Raw genomic sequence first — 18,795 nt, 5'->3', positions numbered from 1 at the left:
TAGTGGCTGTGTGGTCCCAAATCATCTAAGATTAAGGGTCTCTTTTCCTAGTTTAAAATTATAAACATTCAACATTGGCCATGATGTCAATGAAGCATGAGTTGTGCCGTGCTCAAAATAACTGGTATTGATCCAGGATCTGTAGTAAGGCATCTAGCACTGCGGTGCCTTAGACCGCTGCGCTTCGCGGGAGGCCCCTCAACTTAACTCTGAACTGCAAAATCTGACTTTAGTGAGTTCAAAACAACTGGGAACTGAGGGAAAAACGAGCTACGACTGAAAATACGTCTTGAACTTTTATCCAACTCGGAATTGTAAAATCGGGAACTCGGGCCTCTTTATAGCGCTACAACCTGAAGATCAGACGTCATCATGATTCAACCCCCCTCCCCCAGAGTTCCCAGCTGTCTTGAAAGCACCATAAATCTAGAGAATGCCAGACTTTGATGACAAAATTTGACCACGAAGGACCACCTTCCTGTTCAAGTGAGCACAGCACAATAAGGGGAGTCCAAAAATGTATTGTATGCTGCTGCATAAATGATTTAATATGCCAGGGAGATAGTATTACTTTATTAGCTACAGTATATGTCGTGTAGGAAGCTGTTAGTAGCCCATTTGCCTCACCCTAATAATTTGGTCTATTTTCACCTCTTAATTTCGCCTACTGTTCTGACTTGGTGATGCACACGTAGCCTATAACCTGTTTTTGAGAAACGTAATCATTGAATATTGTAAGAGCTTTCATTGTACCATGTTCTGAATTCTGTCGCTGTACATTTCAAAAGTGCTAAACAAATAGTTATTAACTACCTCCGTCCTAGCTCGCTCATTGTCTTAATCAAAATTACAGATTGCCTCTTATGCGCTTGTCGTACCCTTTGCCATAGTTTGTACATCTCAATTGTCAATAGAAACCACATTTGTTTAAGCAAGTCAGCCATATCAGCTATGTTTTTTTAAAAGGCAGTATGAACTGTTTCGCTGCCAGACAAGGCTCCGCTGATAGCCAGGTGTAGCATTGGTAAGGCTTTGGGTCTGCTGTTGGGACAGCTTTATGTAGGCCATAACAGTTTGTGAGCACTGTTTGCCACCGTTATAGTGCAATTAATGTATTGTTTAGTGTTGTGGCTTAGCTGGCATGCATCCCACGTATTTTTGTTGCCACTGTTCGAGTCACTGCAATTGAGTTACACCATCTATACGTAGCCTCCGACCACAATTTCAGATAAAGCATAAATTGGCTCTTGTTCTAGCTAGGTCTTGCTGGCGGAATCACAGAGGGCCTCTTATCCCACTCTGTATTATTGTCCGATAGGAAACAAGCGAGCGAGCAGAAACGTTCCCACCATCGGCAGTAAAATGAAGAGCATGTCATAGGACATCTAATGCGGTCCTATCAAGGGCCTCTATTTTGTGGAATTTGTTTGAACAATAAACATACCAAATTGGTCATAAGTATTTAAAACAGTGAAAAATTCTGATCTTGTGAGCTGACAAAAAGGAAGAAGAGGGTGTTCAGAAAGTGTTGCCAAATGCTGATACATGTGGTTGCCTTATATCATCTGGCTCTGTACCAGTTCGTCAAGAGGACCATTGCGCTCTCCCAATTCACCCATAACTGAGTGATTTTATCTTCTGTTATTGTGCATTTTTTTCTAAGAAAGGAAGACCTGTGGACACAGATTAAAGGGAAACAATAACACTCATTAAGTATAAACATTCAAGTAGAAAAGCTTGACTATAGAGGTTAATTAAATGTACTTAACAGCCCAAAGCTAACTGCAATTGTAAAATATTAGATTTTTCCTAAGGTGGAATGTCACATTTTCAACGTAAACACCTTGAGGTTTTTTCATTTAGTTTAGTAAGTTCTTGAGCACCAACATTTTCACACTGCCATATTATTCAGAGGCCCTGTGCCATTCATCTTAGACCTGTTTCTTCAGTAATCCTCTGCACTGTTTCCAGGAGCTGGTTTCCAGTTGTACTTGCACTTGTGGACTTTTAGATTGTGTCTACAGGCATAGGCATTCCCACAGTCTTTGCACACAAATGCTTTGACACCAGTGTGCACACGCTCGTGAGATTTTAGATGACCTTTCTGGCTGAACCTCTTACCACATTGATCACACTCAAATGGTTTCTCGCCTGTGTGAGTGCGCATGTGAACTTTAAGGAAATTGTACATAAACCCTTTCCCGCAAACTTTACAGTAATATGGTTTCAACCCTGTGTGAGTGACCTTGTGAATTTTAAGTGAATGATGATACCTAAAACCTTCACCACAAACGTCACACTTGAACGGTTTCTCTCCTGTGTGAATGCGCACATGCTGATCCAGAGAAACTTTCACATAGAAGGCTTTACCACAATGATTGCAGACATATGGCTTTGGCCCAGACGGCTGAACTGGCCCAGACTGCAGCTTTGAGCCAGACTGCAGCTTTTCCTGAAGTGTAAGGTGACGTCTCTTGTGACTCCGGAGGGAGGAAGGTTCAAAGAAGGCTTTCTCACAGACATCACACTTGTAAGGCCTTTCACCAGTGTGCCTTATTTTATGGATCTTCAGGGTTCCGGACTGGGTGAACCTTTTACCACAAACGTCACAGCAATACAATTTCTGGCCTGTGTGAGTTCTCTTGTGTCTGCTGAGATTAGCACCTTGACTAAACTTTTTTCCACAAACATCACAAGAAAAAGGTTTCTCTGCCCCGTGTAGAGTCATATGGCTTTTGAGATGGCACTTCCGGCCAAAACATTTGCCACACACGTCGCAAACAAAATATTTTTCTTTTGTTTCTCCAGGATGGGTGACCACCATATGCTTTCTGAGAGCAGGTGCATCGCTGAAACGTTGGCCACATACAGTACAGCTATGATCCTTTTCTATATGACTCCTCTTATGGACAGCTAAGGTTGAAGTGGTAAAGAAAAGTTTGCCGCAGGTTTCACAACAATACTTCCTCTCCCCTGAATGCGTAGCCTCATGATCGAACAGTCTTCGTCTCCACTTGAAGGTCTTTGGGCAAAGAGAGCAGCTGAATGTCTTCTGTGCATCACCACTACACTTGTGCCTCTCTAGTCCTGTTTCCCCTAGAAACTTTTTTTTACAAACTGTGCATGTGACCGTTGTCTTTGTTTTGTGACGCTTCATGTGTGACTGCAAAGCAGGTTTCTGGCGAAACACTGCGTCGCAATCGGCACAACTGAAGGGTGTCTCTCCAGAATGTGTCATGGAGTGTTCCTCAAGCCGCCTCTTCAAGCTAAAACATCTCCCACACTGCAAGCAGCTATAGGGTTTTGAATGGGTCCGAAAGTGTTTATTCAATAAACATTTCATCTTGAAATCTTTTCCACAATGAGAACAGCTGAAGGGCTGCCTGTCTCGTTTGTCTTGGTCTGTTGCAGACAGGGCCAGGGGTTCAAGATCAACCTCGTCTTGTGGATGAAACTGAGGGAGCGAATCCTCATCTGATGCAGGTGAGGACAGGGGGACAAAGTCAGGTTGATCATCATGATGATTAGACTCAGAGACAGATCCCTCATCTGTAAAAGAGATGGTCATTGTTAATTTTGTTGTGGACATGAAGACACCAGAACATACATAAAATTAAGGAAAATACAACACAAAAACACTGCACACCTAAGTCATAGTAGATCTAAACCATCTCTGCTGCACTACCTAACAATACTCAGACAACAATTGCGTAGCGAACGGCAGGGCAGAGAAGCAAACCCAGGTCGCTGGCGTGAAATGCAAACACCCTATGCTTCCCGCCAGAAGGGTTAACCCACTTGGTGGCAATTGCAACGTGGAGGCCAGCATCCCGAAGTCGCCTCTTCACTGCTGACGTTGAGACTGGTGTTTTGCAGGTACTATTTAATGAAGCTGCCAGTTGAGGACCTGTGAGGCATCTGTTTCTCAAACTAGACACTAATGTAGTTGTCCTCTTGCTCAGTTGTGCACCGAGGCCTTCCACTCCTTCTATTCTGGTTAGAGACAGTTTGTGCTGTTCTGTGAAGGGAGTAGTACACAGCGTTGTACAAGATCTTCAGTTTCTTGGCAACTTCTCGCATGCAATAGCCTTCATTTCTCAGAATAGACTGAGTTTCAGAAGGTCATTTTTGAGCCTGTAATCTAGAGGTCGACCGATTTAATCGGAACGGCCGATTTAATTAGGGCCGATTTCAAGTTTTCATAATCGGAAATTTGTCATTTTCTTTTTAATATATATATTTTTTTACACCTTTTTTATCTAGGCAAGTCAGTTAAGAACACATTATTTTCAATGACGGCCTAGGAACGGTGGGTTAACTGCCTTGTTCAGGGGCAGAATGACCGATTTTTTTACCTTGTCAGCTCGAGGATTCAATCTTGCAACCTTACTGTTAACTAGTCCAACGCTCTAACCACCTGCTTCACATAGCACTCCACAAGGAGCCTGCCTGTTACGTGAATGCAGTAAGAAGCCACGGTAAGTTGCTAGCTAGCATTAAACTTATCTTATAAAAAACAAGTTAACTACACATGGTTGATATTACTAGTTTATCTAGCGTGTCCTGCGTTGCATATAATCGATGCGGTGCGTCTTCGCGAAAAAGGACTGTCTTGATCCAATGTGTACCTAACCATGAACATCAATGCCTTTCTTAAAATCAATACACAAGTATATATTTTTTTTAACTGTATATTTCGTTAATATTGCCTGCTAACCTGGCTCGTTGCGAACTCTGAAGACTATCTTCCTAACAAAGACAGCCAACCTCGCCAATACACAGAAGTATATATTTTTAAACCTGCATATTTTGCTAAAAGAAATCCAGGTTAGCAGGTAATATTAACCAGGTGAAATTGTCACTTCATGTTCATTGCACGCAGAGTCAGTGTATATGCAACAGTTTGGGCTGCCTAATCTGCCGAGATTTTACGTAATTATGACAACATTGAAGGTTGTGCAATGTAACAGGAATATTTAGACTTATGGATGCCACCCGTTGGATAAAATACGGAACGGTTCCGTATTTCACTGAAAGAATAAACGTCTTGTTTGAGATGATAGTTTCTGGATTCGACCATATTAATGACCTAAGGCTCGTATTTGTGTGTTATGTTATAATTAAGTCTGATTTGATAGAGCAGTCTGACTGAGCGATGGTAGGCACCAGCAGGCTCGTAAGCATTCATTCAAAAAGCACTTTAGTGCGTTTTGCCAGCAGCTCGTCGCTGTGCTTCAAGCATTGCGCTGTTTATGACTTCAAGCCTATCAACTCCCGAGATTAGGCTGGTGTAACCGATGTGAAATGGCTAGCTAGTTAGCGGGGTGCGCGCTAATAGCGTTTCAAAAGTCACTCGCTCTGAGACTTGGAGTGGTTGTTCCCCTTCCTCTGCAAGGGCCACGGCTTTTGTGGAGCGATGGGTAACGCTGCTTCGAGGGTGGCTGTTGTCGATGTGTTCCTGGTTCGAGCCCAGGTAGGGGCGAGGAGAGGGACGGAAGCTATACTGTTACACTGGCAATACTAAAGTGCCTATAACAACATCCAATAGTCAAAGGTATATATAAATAATTTCTCTATACGATTTGTGTCCTATAATTCCTATAATAACTACAACCTAAAACTTCTTACCTGGGAATATTGAAGACTCATGTTTAAAGGAACCACCAGCTTTCATATGTTCTCATGTTCTGAGCAAGGAACTTAAACATTAGCTTTTTGACATTGCACTTTTTCTTCAACACTTTGTTTTTGCATTATTTAAACCAAATTGAACATGTTTCATTTTGAGGCTAAATTGATTTATTATATTAAGTTAAAATAAGTGTTCCTTCAGTATTGTTGTAATTGTCATTACAAATAAATTAAACTTAAATAAATAAAAATATCGGCCAATTTAATCGGTATCGTTTTTTAAAAATTTATCCTCCAGTAATCGGTATCGGCGTTGGAAAATCATAATCGGTCGACCTCTACTGTAATCGAACCCACAAATACTGATACTCAACTAGTCTAAAGAAGGCCAGTTTTATTGCTTCTTTAATCAGAACAGTTTCAGCTGTGCTAACAATTGCAAAAGGGTTTTCTAATGATCAATTAGCCTTTTATAAACTTGGATTAGCTAACACAACGTGCCATTGAAACACAGGAGTGATGGTTGCTGATAATGGGCCTCTGTACACCTATCTAGATATTCCATTAAAAATAAGATGTTTCCAGCTACAATAGTAATTTACAAGATTATAAAATGTCTACACTGTATTTCTGATCAATTTGATATTATAAAATTGACAATTTTATTTAGCTTTTTAAATTATTTTTAAACAAGGACATTTCTAAGTGACCCCAAACTGTTGAACGGTAGTGTATGTATGTATACAGTTGAAGTCGGAAGTTTATATACACCTTAGCCAAATACATTAACTCAGTTATTCACTATTCCTGACATTTAATCCAAGTAAAAATTCCCTGTCTTAGGTCAGTTAGGATCACCACTTTATTTTAAGAATGTGAAATGTCAGAACAATAGTATTAAAATTATTTATTTCAGCTTTTATTTCTTTCATCACATTCCCAGTGGGTCAGAAGTTTACATACTCAATTAGTATTCGGTAGCATTGCCTTTAAATGGTTTAACTTGGGTCAAACATTTCGGGTAGCATTCCACAAGCTTCTCACAATAAGTTGGGTGAATTTTGGCCCATTCCTCCTGACAGAGCTGCTGTAACTGAGTCAGGTTTGTAGGCCTCCTTGTTCACATGCTTTCTCAGTTCTGCGCACACATGTTCTATAGGATTGAGGTCAGGGGCTCTGATGGCCACTCCAATACCTTGACTTTGTTGTCCTTAAGCCAAGCTTTAACTTCCTGACTGATGTCTTGAGATGTTGCTTCAATATATCCACAATTTTCTTTCCTCATAATGCCATCTATTTTGTGAAGTGCCCCAGTCCCTTCTGCAGCAAAGCACCCCCACAACATGATGCTGCCACCCCCGTGCTTCACGGTTGGGATGGTGTTCTTTGGCTTGCAAGCTTCCCCCTTTTTCCTCCAAACATAACGATGGTCATTATGGCCAAGCAGTTCTATTTTTGTTTCATCAGACCAGAGGACATTTCTCCAAAAAGTACGATCTTTGTCCCCATGTGCAGTTGCAAACTGTAGTCTGTCTTTATGGCGGTTTTGAAGCAGTGGCTTCCTTGCTGAGCGGCCTTTCAGGTTATGTCGATATAGGACTCGATTTACTGTGGATATAGATACTTTTGTACCTGTTTCCTCAAGCATCTTCACAACGTCCTTTGCTGCCGTTCTGGGATTGAATTGCACTTTCCCACCAAAGAACGCGTCTCCTTCCTGAGCAATATGACGGCTGTGTGGTCCCATGGTGTTTATACGTGCATACTATTGTTTATACAGATGAGCATGGTACCTTCAGACGTTTGGAAATTGTTCCCAAGGATGAACCAGACTTGTGGAGGTCTACCATTTTTTTTCTGAGGTCCTGGCTGATTTCTTTTGATTTTCTCATGATGTCAAGCAAAGAGGCACTGATTTTGAAGGTAGGCCTTGAAATACATCCACGGGTACACCTCCAATTGACTCAAATTATGTCAATTAGCCTATCAGAAGCTTCTAAAGCCATGACATAATTTTCTGGAATTTTCCAAGCTGTCTAAAGGCACAGTCAACTTAATGTAAAGTTCTGACCCACTTGAATTGTGATAGTGATTTTAAGTTAAATAATCAGTCTAATTGTTGGGAAAATGTATTGTGTCATGCACAAAGTAGATGTCCTAACCGACTTGCCAAAACTATAGTTTGTTAACAATAAATTTGTGGAGTGGTTGAAAAGCGAGTTTTAATGACTCCAACCTAAGTGTATGTAAACTTCCGACTTCAACTGTATATATACATATTTTTGCTTCTAATACACCAGTGCTTTGTGGTGGATGAATCAGAATTAGTTGGGTAATATAGATAAGATGTTTTATTTACATAATGTGCTTATGTGAGATACTTGTCATTAGAATGTATCCTTTTGGACTATAGTGTTGGCAGTTGCACTTTTTTCTAAGCTGGGGCTCAGTCATTTGGGGCCCAGAGAGGGGAGAGGTCAGGCTTGTCTTTTACATGTCACTGGTGCTATGCAGAATATCAGAAAGGGAAGAGGACAGGATGGAACATTGTCTTCATATGTGAATGTATCTGTTAAACCATGTGAAGGGATGGCGTGATTAAGGGGGAACCAATTACTTGTCTCCACAATGTCTGTGCGCAAGTCACTCCCCTCAGTGAGTTTGTCCAGGAGTAGGGTCAAGAGGGGGTTTACTTGAGATGGGGGTATCTAGAGTTGACAATTGATATGCCATTGGATGAGTTGGTGTTTTTGTACTATGAAGTACCAGGAAGAGACCTCTTAGAGACCAAACTGAACGATAATTTATAGCGAATGCTATCTGGCTATGGGATACTCCTCTCAAGTCTTTCTTTGTGAACTGTTCCTAAGATCTGTGGTTCGTCATGTAAGTTGAGGGGTATATCTTGGCTATAAAAGATATATTTGTATTCTTCTGTAGGGACTCTCAGAATTCATTATATACACTGAATTGATCTGAGAGTCAAAAGGCTAAAGCTTAATGCTCATTAAAGATGAAGTTTAAGTATAACTCTGACTTGTGTGTAGTTTAACTCTCATTTGGTAATAGAGGAAAATGCCATCACAGCTTTCAGAAAGTGTTCATACCCCTTCACTTATCCACATGTGTTACAGCCTGAATTCAAAATTGATGAAATATATTTCTCACTAACCTACACACATAACCACATAATGACAAAGTGAAAACATGTTTGCAGATTTTTGGGCTAATTAAATACAGAAATATCCAATTTACTAAAGTATTTACATCTGAGTCAATACTTTGTAGAAGCACCTTTGGCGGCGATTACAGATTTGAGTCGTCTTTGGTATGTCAAGGACTTTCACATTCTTGTTCTGAAGCCATTCCAGCATTGCTTTGGCTGTATGCTTGGGGTCATTGTCCTGTTGGAACGTGCATTTATCCCAGTCTAAGGTTTTTTGCACTCTGAAGCAGGTTCTAAATCAAGGACTTTCCTGTATTTGGCTCCATTCATTGTTCCCTCTATCCTTACCAGTCTCCCAGTCCCTGCTGCCACCACAGACCACAGACATGTTTGCCTTATGCTCGGAGTCTGTCACGTGCCTTTTTGCAAACTCCAGTCATGTGCCTTTATCCTCAGGAGTGGCGTCCGTCTGGTTACCTTCCCATAATGCCCAGATTGGTGAAGTGGTGTAGAGACTGACAGGTACTCCCATCTCAGCCAAGGAACTCTGTAGTTCTGTCAGTGGTCATTGGGGTTCTTGGTCACCTCCCTGACCAAAGTCCTTCTTGTCCGTTGGCTCAGTTTGGTCTGATGGCCAGCTGTAGGCAGAGCCTGGGTAGTTCCATATTTTTTCAATTTCCCAATGATTGAAACCACTGTGCTCTGGGAAACTTTCAACACACTAGAAATGGTTTTATACCCATCCCCAGATATAATTGATGAGGCATACAGTATATCTCGGAGATACACGGACAGTTCCATTGTGACAACTTGATTGGAGTCTACCTGTGGCCAATTTAATTGGTTGGACATGATTTAGAAAGAAAAACAACTGTCTATGTAAGTTGACAGTGGATGTCAGAGCAGAAACTATACTTGTGTGTGTGTACACAGACACAGTCAAAAGTTTTAGAATACCTACTCATTCAAGGGTTTTTCTTTATTTTTTACTATTTTCTACATTGTAGAATAATAGTGAAGACAGCAGCACTATGAAATAACACAGAATCATGTAGTAACCAAAAAAAGTGTTAAACAAATCAAAATATATTTTAGATTCTTCAAAGTAGCCACCCTTTACCTTGATGACAGCTTTGCACTCTTAGCATTCTCAACTAGCTTCATCTGGAATGCTTTTCCAAAAGCCTTGAAGGAGTTCCCACATAGGCTGAGCACCTGTTAGCTGCTTTTTCTTCACTCTGCGGTCCAACTCATCCCAAACCATCTCAATTGGGTTGAGGTCAGGTGATTGTGGAGGCCAGGTCATCTGATGCACCACTCCATCACTCTCCTTCTTGATTAAATAGCCCTTACACAGCCTGGCTGTTTGTTGGATCATTGTCCTGTTGAAAAACAAATGATAGTCCCACTAAGCCCAAACCAAACGGGATGCATATCGCTGCAGAAAGCTATGGTAGCCATGCTGGTTAAGTGACAGTGTCACCAGCAAAGCACCCCACACCATCTCCTCCTGGTGTTTTAATTGCACTTGAAGAAACTTTCAAGATTCTTGAAATGTTCCATATTGACTGACCTTCATGTCTTAAAGTAATGGACTGTCGTTTCTCTTTTCTTATTTGAGCTGTTCTTGCCATAATATGGACTTGGTCTTTTATCAAATAGGGTTACCTTCTGTATACCACCCCTACTTTGTCACAACACAAGTGATTGGCTCAAATGCATTAGGAAGGAAATAAATTCCACAAATTAACTTACCAAGGCACACCTGTTAATTGAAAGGCATTCCAGGTGACTACCTCATTGTTAAGATAATGGGCATAACGCCAACCCAAAGATGGCGCTAGTGGGTACCTATCTAGGATATATAAACAAGTGCATTATTAGGATGTCGTGACCTGTAACATGTAATACCTGAGTAAAGGATTGTTTGAATTTTACCAAACTCTCCGACGTGAGTTATTCACATAATAACATGGTCTCAGAAGTGGGGGCTCTGGCGGGTGAGCTCCACTTGGTGGTGCATGAGTCTGTTAGACCAGTTCAACAGCTTCCCCACCGAATTCCCATTCCACTTAAGGAAAAGATACTAAAGGCTGTTGATTCAAAGGATGAACAGGGTGTCATTACAAAGGTCACCAGACCTACTAAGTCAATAAGCAACATGGTTGTGGTGGAAAAGCCTGGCAAAATAAGAGTCTACCTCAATCCAAGTGCCCCAAACAAAGCCTTATGTAGGGCACCGTACTAAATGCCTACCATTGAATAGATATTGCCAAGCCTGGCAAAAGCGCAAATCTTTTCAGTTATGGATGCAAAAAATGGTTACTGGCAGGTACGTTTGGATGAAGAGAGTAGTTACCTCACCACATTTTGGACCCCCAATGGTAGATACCAGTGAACAAGGTTAGAGCCTTTGAGTGAAACCAGCTGCAGAGAAATATCACCAAAGGCAACATGATGCACTTCAGGGACTGACAGGAATAGGTGTCATAGCTGATGACATCCTGGTATACAGCTGTTGTGCTACAATGGAAGAAGCAGTGCAGGACTCCCACAGAGGGCTACGGCAGCAGTCCTGTACAGCGCTTAATGTCTAGACGCACTCGCTCTCTGTTGCCAACAGCTCCCAAGCTCCTCGCACCATAGGTCATTAGGGATGTTCAGGCAACAAACGTGCACGTCAGAACAACTCAAAACATTACTATAACCAGCATGCAAAAAAATCTGCCTGTAATAAAACAAGGTCAAGCTGTCAGAGTGCTCCTGTCACCTCACACCAGGGATGCCATATGGGGTCTTGGCACATGCATAGGGCACATCAGCGCAAGGTCATATGAAGTGGAAGGGCCGAAAGTATGGAATGAACCGGAAGGACATACGCCCAGTTCAGGAGAGCATAGGGCACAGGAGGACCACATGGGAAGACTGAATATCCTCTGGATGGTGTGGGCAGGACACATAATGAGACGGGGAAGACCCCACCAGGGCAGTTCTCTGCCGACCGTGCCTACACAATTTCAGGAGGCTGAGGAAGGAGAGGCCCCGAGACTCCCAAAAGTGCCCAACATCCCAGAGGTGCCAGGAGAAAACATGAGGATCCCAGAGGTGCCCAACATCCCAGAAGTGCCAGGAGAGACCATGAGGATCCCAGGTGCCCAACATCCCAGAAGTGCCAGGAGAGACCATGAGGATCCCAGAGGTGCCAGGAGAGACCATGAGGATCCCAGAGGTGCCCAACATCCCAGAAGTGCCAGGAGAGGACCTGAGGATCCCAGAAGTGCCAGGAGAGGACCTGAGGATGCCAGAGGTGCCCAACATGCTACCAGTGCGACACACTATGTTCCTTAAGAGATTAACAATTTTGTTGATAATGTAAATAGGTATTTTCACTGGTTTTAAAATGGTATTAAGTGCTTGAGCTAATTCTATATGAAAAGGAAGATTTTAAGATAATGGGCACAATGCCAACCCAGAGAGGTGCCCCACTAGCGCCATATCTAGGATATATAAAGAGGTGCATTATGAGTGTCTGATTAGGATGTCGTGACCTGTAACACGTAATACCTGAGTAAAGGATTATGCTTGAATTTTACCAAACTCTGCGACGTGAGTTATTCACATAGACATAACAACACCCATGAAGCTGGTTGAGTGAATACCAAGAGTGTGCAAAGCTGTCAACAAGGCAAAGGGTGACTACTTTGAAGAATCATAAAATATTTGGATTTTTTTAACACTTTCTGGTTATTACATGATTCTATATGTGTTATTTCATAGTTTGTCTTCACTATTCTACAATGTAGAAAATAGTCCAAATAAAGAAAACCCCTTGAATGAGTGGGTGTCCAAACTTTTGACTGGTACTGTATTTTTTAAATTACTAATGTTACTGTCCCCACTACAGAAACAACAAAAATACATGTAATTTTGCCCTTAAAACATTTAATTGAAATACTGTAGAATTCCATTAATTCCTATGGAGGACTCTTACTGGGAAGTGCCAATATGGCCGACCTGCGGCTTCAAAGCCTCAACAGCATCAGTAATCCAAGGTTTATATGCGTTAACCCACTTGGTGGGAATTCTAACATGACTCAAATAGCGAGGATCGATATATTGATGTTGCACATATTAATACATTAATCTTATGGATGGGCGTCCCGCTGACGGGACCGTTGTAAATCAAGCAGCGCTTTGGGTCACGATCGCAGATTTTAGAGAAACAACAAATGTCAGTATAGATAAGTGTCTTATTTTGGCTGAAAGCTTAAATTCTTGTTAATATAACTGCACTGTCCAATTTACAGTACCTATTACTGCAGGAAAAATGCCATGCTATTGTTTGAGGAGCCCCTAACAACAAAACACTTTTTTCACCGCAATAGGTTTGATAAATTCCCCTCTGAAGGTGAAATGTGTACTTACATTCTGAAATATTGCTCTGATTTATCATCCAAAGGGTCCCAGAGATAACATGATGTGTCAAATTATTTTTTTCTTTCGTATCCTAAAAAGGTCCATAGCATGCACGGTCGATTTTGTATTTCCACTCGTTCAATTTGCAAAGAAAGGAATCTGAAAACCTAACCCTAAATGTTGTTTCAACCAGTCAAATCACATTTGTATGTATTCCTCAGAGATCCTAGAACGTAACCAAACTTCACTATATCATTAGGGGTGTAGTATATCCTATAGGACACCAAATTTGGTTAGAGCGCCTTCATGGCACGCCGATTACGCGGCCGGTCTTCATTTGATCGACTATCTTTGTCAAATAAGCACCAATCGGGGTCAAACAAAGCTAGCTAGATAGCCAATGAGCTGGGCTTTATGGGAGTATCCGGAAACCCTATATATATCGCAAAATGTAGGTGCTAACCTTTTGCGACAGCATGCCTTTTCCTTTTGGACCAAAATTATAATATTCAGAGTTATGAAAACTGGTTGTTTTGTAAATGTTGAACTTATAATATGGCTACTAATCCTGGAAAATCAAAGTCCAAGTATACAGATTTGACGATATTCTTGCAGAAAAATTATTTGAATGTAAATGTCTCCACGATTTCCCCAAATGTACCCGTGTGACTTCACACTAAATGTCATGTAGTTTGCTCATAATTCAAGTTATTTGCACACACTGCTGCCATCTTGTGGACACCATCGGAATTACAACTACAGTGATGGCTAGAACTGGGACCTTTCTCTTGCATTTCAAAGATGATTGTAGAAAAAAAAAACTTTTTCCATTGCATTTTCTATTAGATCTATTGTATATTATCCTACATTCAATTCTCATTTCCACAAACCTCAGTGTTTCCTTTCAAATGGTACCAAGAATATGCATATCCTTGCTTCAGGGCCTGAGTTACAGGCAGTTAGTTTAGGTATGTAATTTTAGGCGAAGATTTTAAAAAGGGGGCTATCCCCCGTTACACATGAAACGGAAATGTTGATTTAACTGTCACTGTGTACTCCTTCTATGGTACTATGGACATAACCAACATTAGCAAAATAGTTACATGCTCACCCCTTTGTGGTTTTTCTTCCGTCCTCGCTCCTGCCCGACGGAGAGGCCTGTTTTCAGCTGTTTTCTCCACTACTCTCACTTCCGATTCGACCACGTACGTTAGCAGTGCTATTTTCTCTGTCGAGGTTTTACTCAACACCTCCATGAATGATGCAAACTTTCTCTGAAAGATTAAGAGTAATTGAACTTAGTGATACCGTTACTGAAAATTCAAAACACACTCACTGCCTGAAGCTTTGAATAAAATACAGTTAATTGATGCACTCACCGTGTTGGTTTTATTCACGCGTGTCATTTCTCTCTTTAGCAAACTATTCTCTTCATTTTCCATAACAGCAACAAAGCACTCGTCTAGGAGTCTCGACACCTCCCTTACTGCTGATTCAACGAATATATCCATAATTGTACATAATTGTGTCTGAAAAACCTCGTTGCTCGACATGGTTGTTAGCGCCTTTCTGAAGCCAAGCCAGCCTTAATATTTTAGAACTTCCGGGTCACGGATTTTTTCTTATTCTATGGAATAATGGCGGTCCGCAACAACGTTAAAGGTGCAAGCCGCCAGCTACTGGATGGGGTGAAAACTGATCAACCTTAACAACATATTAGGGAGAAGAGAATAATAAAATACACCTTGAAAAAAAGGAATAAAATATATTTATAATATTCAAAAGAAAAAGAAAAACAAACAAAAAACAAAAACTCCTTCAGTCAGATTAATATGTTTAGGCTGTAAAGACATCAGTAAGGTTTTTAATCAAGTCAACACTCACCAGGCTGCAGGGCCAGAGGTATTCAAGGGCCTGATCTCAGAGCATGCGCAGAACAGCTGGCAGGCATATGCATTGTCATTTATAACCTCTCCTTGACCTGTAATCCCCACATGTCTCAAGATGACCACCATCCTTCCTGTTTCCAAGAACTCTAAGGCTACATGCCACAATGACTACCGCCCTGTAGCCCTCATCTGTAATCATGAAGTGCTTTGAAAGGCTGGTTATGGCACACATCAACTCCATCATCCTAGACACCCCAGACCCACTCCAATTTGCATACCACCCCAACAGATCCATAGACAACGCAATCTCAATTGCACTCCACACTGGCCTCACCCACCTAGATAAGAGGAATAGCTATGTGAGAATGCTGTTCATTGACTAGAGCTCAGCGTTCAACACCATAGTCCCCGCCAGGCTAGTCACCAAGCTTTGGACCCTGGGACTGAACACCTCCCTCTGCAACTGGAGCCTGGACTTCCTGACGGGCCGAACCCAGGTGGTGAGAGTAGGCAACATCACCTCTGCCACACTGACCCTCAACACGGGGGCCCCACAGGGGTATGTGCTTAGTTCTCTCCTGTATTCCCTGTTGACCCACAACCTATTATTATTTTATTTTTTTCATTGGAACATGACCATTGATATGTTTTATAAAATGTTCACATTCAATCCCATTAAAATTAGATTTAACAGATTTTCATAGAAAGAATAGACAAAGTTAGAGATGATCTTTGGGTCTTTACACAAGGTATTGTCAATATTTAAGGCAGAAAGAGATTTTCTCTTATAGTTCTTTATTCTTTAATCAAGAGGAAAAAATAGCTTGTGTTTTTCTCACCCTCCTCAACCCATTTTGCTCTAGATGTAATAAAGGCTCCTTTAGCTAAATCAATGTACATTTGATCTGGTTCTATTCAAGATGTATTCAAATCTGTTTCAACCTTTGCTGAAAGGGTATCCTTTTCTAGGAGAACATATAAATTATTCATAAGCTCATCTTCTTTCAAACATTTTTGCTTCTTTAGTTCCTTACTGCGTATAATGATGATAGATCTAACCTTGAAGTTAAATATTTCTCTGTTACTTTCATGCTTTGGTTCTAAGTCATTTAAAACTTCTTAGGGATAGGGGGTGACATTTTCACTTTTGGATGAATTGGTGCCCAAATTAAACGGCCTCGTACTCTGTCCTAGATCATATGATATGCATATTATTATTACTATTGGATAGAAAACACTATGACTAACACTTTCACTATGAAGTTTCTAAAACTGTTTGAATTATATCTGTGAGTAAAACAGAACTCATATGACAGGCAAACTTCCAAACCGGAAGTGAAAATTCTGAAATGGGTCGCTGTGAAAGGCATCGCCTATTCAATTGCCTTATATTTATGGATCTGTATGCACTTCATACGCCTTCCACTAGATGTCAACAGGCAGTAGAATGTGGAATGAACCGTATAGCTTGATGTGGGACCGGATGAGAGCCAATGGAGTGACTGGTCAGGCATATTGCCAGTTCTTGGCCACACACACTTGACCACAAGTGTCCTTGTCTGCAATGCGTTAGATAGACATGACGAAATGCTCCGTCTGGGACGTTATTGGATATATATGAGAAAAACATCCTGAAGATTGATTCTCAACTGAGTTTGACCAGTTTATTCGATTTGTAATATCACTTTTTGAAGTTTTCGTTCATTAGCGTAAAGTTTGATGAACACGTGAACTACACATGCTAGCCAAAGTTGCTAATTCGACAGAAGAAATGGACATTATAAAACAAAAAAAACGATTTATTGTGGAACTAGGATTCCTGGCACTGCATTCTGATGAAAGATCATCAAAGGTAAGGGAATATTTATGATGTAATTTCGTATTTCTGTTGACTCCAACATGGCGGAGAATGGCTGAGCGCTGTCTCAGATTATTGCATGCTGTGCTTTTTACTAAAGTTATTTTTTAAATCTAACACAGCGGTTGCATTAAGAACCAGTGTATCTTTAATTATATGTTAAACATGTATCTTTCATCAAAGTTTATGATGAGTATTTCTGTATTTCACGTTGCTATCTGTAATTACTTTAGCTATTTTGGAGCCATTTCTGAACATGGCGCCAATGTAAAACCACGATTTGTGGCTATAAATATGCACATAATCGAACAAAACATAAATGTATTGTATAACATGATGTCATATGACTGTCATCTGATGAAGTTGTTCAAAGGTTAGTGATTAATTTTATCTCTATTTGTGGGTTTTGTGAAAGCTATCTTTTCTGTGAAAAAATGGCGGTGTGTTTTTGGATATTGTGGTGAGCTAACATAAATATATGTTGTGTTTTCGCTGTAAAACATTTTAAAAATCTGACATGTTGGCTGGATTCACAAGATGTTTATCTTTCATTTGCTGTGTTGGACTTGTGATTTCATGAAATTATATTATATTATATAAGTTAAACGAGTCTATGATCAAGCTCTTTATGTTCTTGTAAAAGACTGGATCATTTAGGAGTGAATTAAGTTTCCAGTAACCTCGAATACCACTGGATTTTTCAGAACATTCGAACTTCAATAATATAATTTTATGATCAGTCAAAGGAGGATGTTTATTATTTACTTCTTGTACATACTGTAAAAGTGGGGGAGAAATGAGAAACAGATAAATTCTGGATCTGACCGTCATTGACTTATTACACCAGGAGTATTCGTTTAAGTTCATATTAAAGAAGCGCCATGTATCGATCACTGTCAGTTTACTGCAAAATGAGGTGATGATGTCACTATTCTGAGATCTTTGAGCTATTCTAGGTGGAAATCTATGCAAAGAGTTATCAGGTGTTTCATTAAAGTCTCCAGCTATTATAAGCCATGCATTTGTATACTTGTTTTGCAGCTCAGTAAGCTTATCAGCAAGATCAGAAAATAAAGTCTTAATTGAGGTGTAAGAGTTGTACCCATATACATTGCATATAATAAAACAAGCTTTATCTAGTTTTGAGATCATTATAACCCGTCTACCATCTTTGGACATACAAGACTCTGAAATATCACCTCTAAACTTATGAAGCAGTATCATAGTACCAGCTGAGTGGTTAGTCCAGTGACTATAATAAACATTATTTCCCCATGGTGATTTCCAAAAACTAGCATTTGAATCGCAAGAGTGAGTCTCCTGGAGTAAAATTGAATCTGCATTAGAATGTTAACAAAATAAAAAAGTGCTTTTCTTTTATTTATGTTTCGTAAACACCTGGCATTTAGAGATACAATATTTAGTGCACTGAATTCAAAACGTTGCATAACCTGACAAAAATCAAATTAAAATAAGACAAATACAGTGTAGTGACATTAATAACTGGCTAACTAGTTGAACTAGTAAGCTAGGTAGACAATAAGGAAACTTGAGCTTAGAGAAAGAACTGGACTACCCTAAACCGAGGTAGTTATGATCAATATGATGAACCCGTATTCAGATTTACGAACCTGGTGATATAAAACGGGGTGAATGTAAAAATGGCAATCGATTAATAAACTCAAGTCATTTAGCTAACTCTTAACGTTTTCATTTGACTTAGAAAGAATAGGATATCAATTTTAAGTTAGTGTAGCTACAGTAGAAGTCGGAAGTTTACATACACCTTAGCCAAATACATTTAAACTCAGTTTTTCACAATTCCTGACATTTAA

The 18,795-nt window shown here is 40.3% G+C and overlaps 1 protein-coding gene across 1 annotated transcript; it reads right to left on the bottom strand.

Moving 5' to 3' along the window:
- Positions 1-971: 971 nt before the first annotated feature.
- LOC120029985 (gastrula zinc finger protein XlCGF57.1-like) lies at positions 972-14,795 on the bottom strand. The gene is made up of 3 exons (XM_038975298.1): positions 14,593-14,795; positions 14,325-14,487; positions 972-3,549 (listed from the first exon to the last, which is right to left on the bottom strand). The coding sequence occupies exons 1-3, from the start codon at positions 14,764-14,766 to the stop codon at positions 1,946-1,948; spliced, it is 1,941 nt and encodes a 646-aa protein (XP_038831226.1). The 5' UTR covers positions 14,767-14,795; the 3' UTR covers positions 972-1,945.
- Positions 14,796-18,795: the final 4,000 nt, after the last annotated feature.

Source organism: Salvelinus namaycush, chromosome 35, assembly GCF_016432855.1.
Source record: "Salvelinus namaycush isolate Seneca chromosome 35, SaNama_1.0, whole genome shotgun sequence".
NCBI classification, from domain to species: domain Eukaryota; kingdom Metazoa; phylum Chordata; class Actinopteri; order Salmoniformes; family Salmonidae; genus Salvelinus; species Salvelinus namaycush.
Note: the sequence above shows the minus strand (reverse complement) of the source record. Positions and strands in the feature narration are given on the sequence as shown.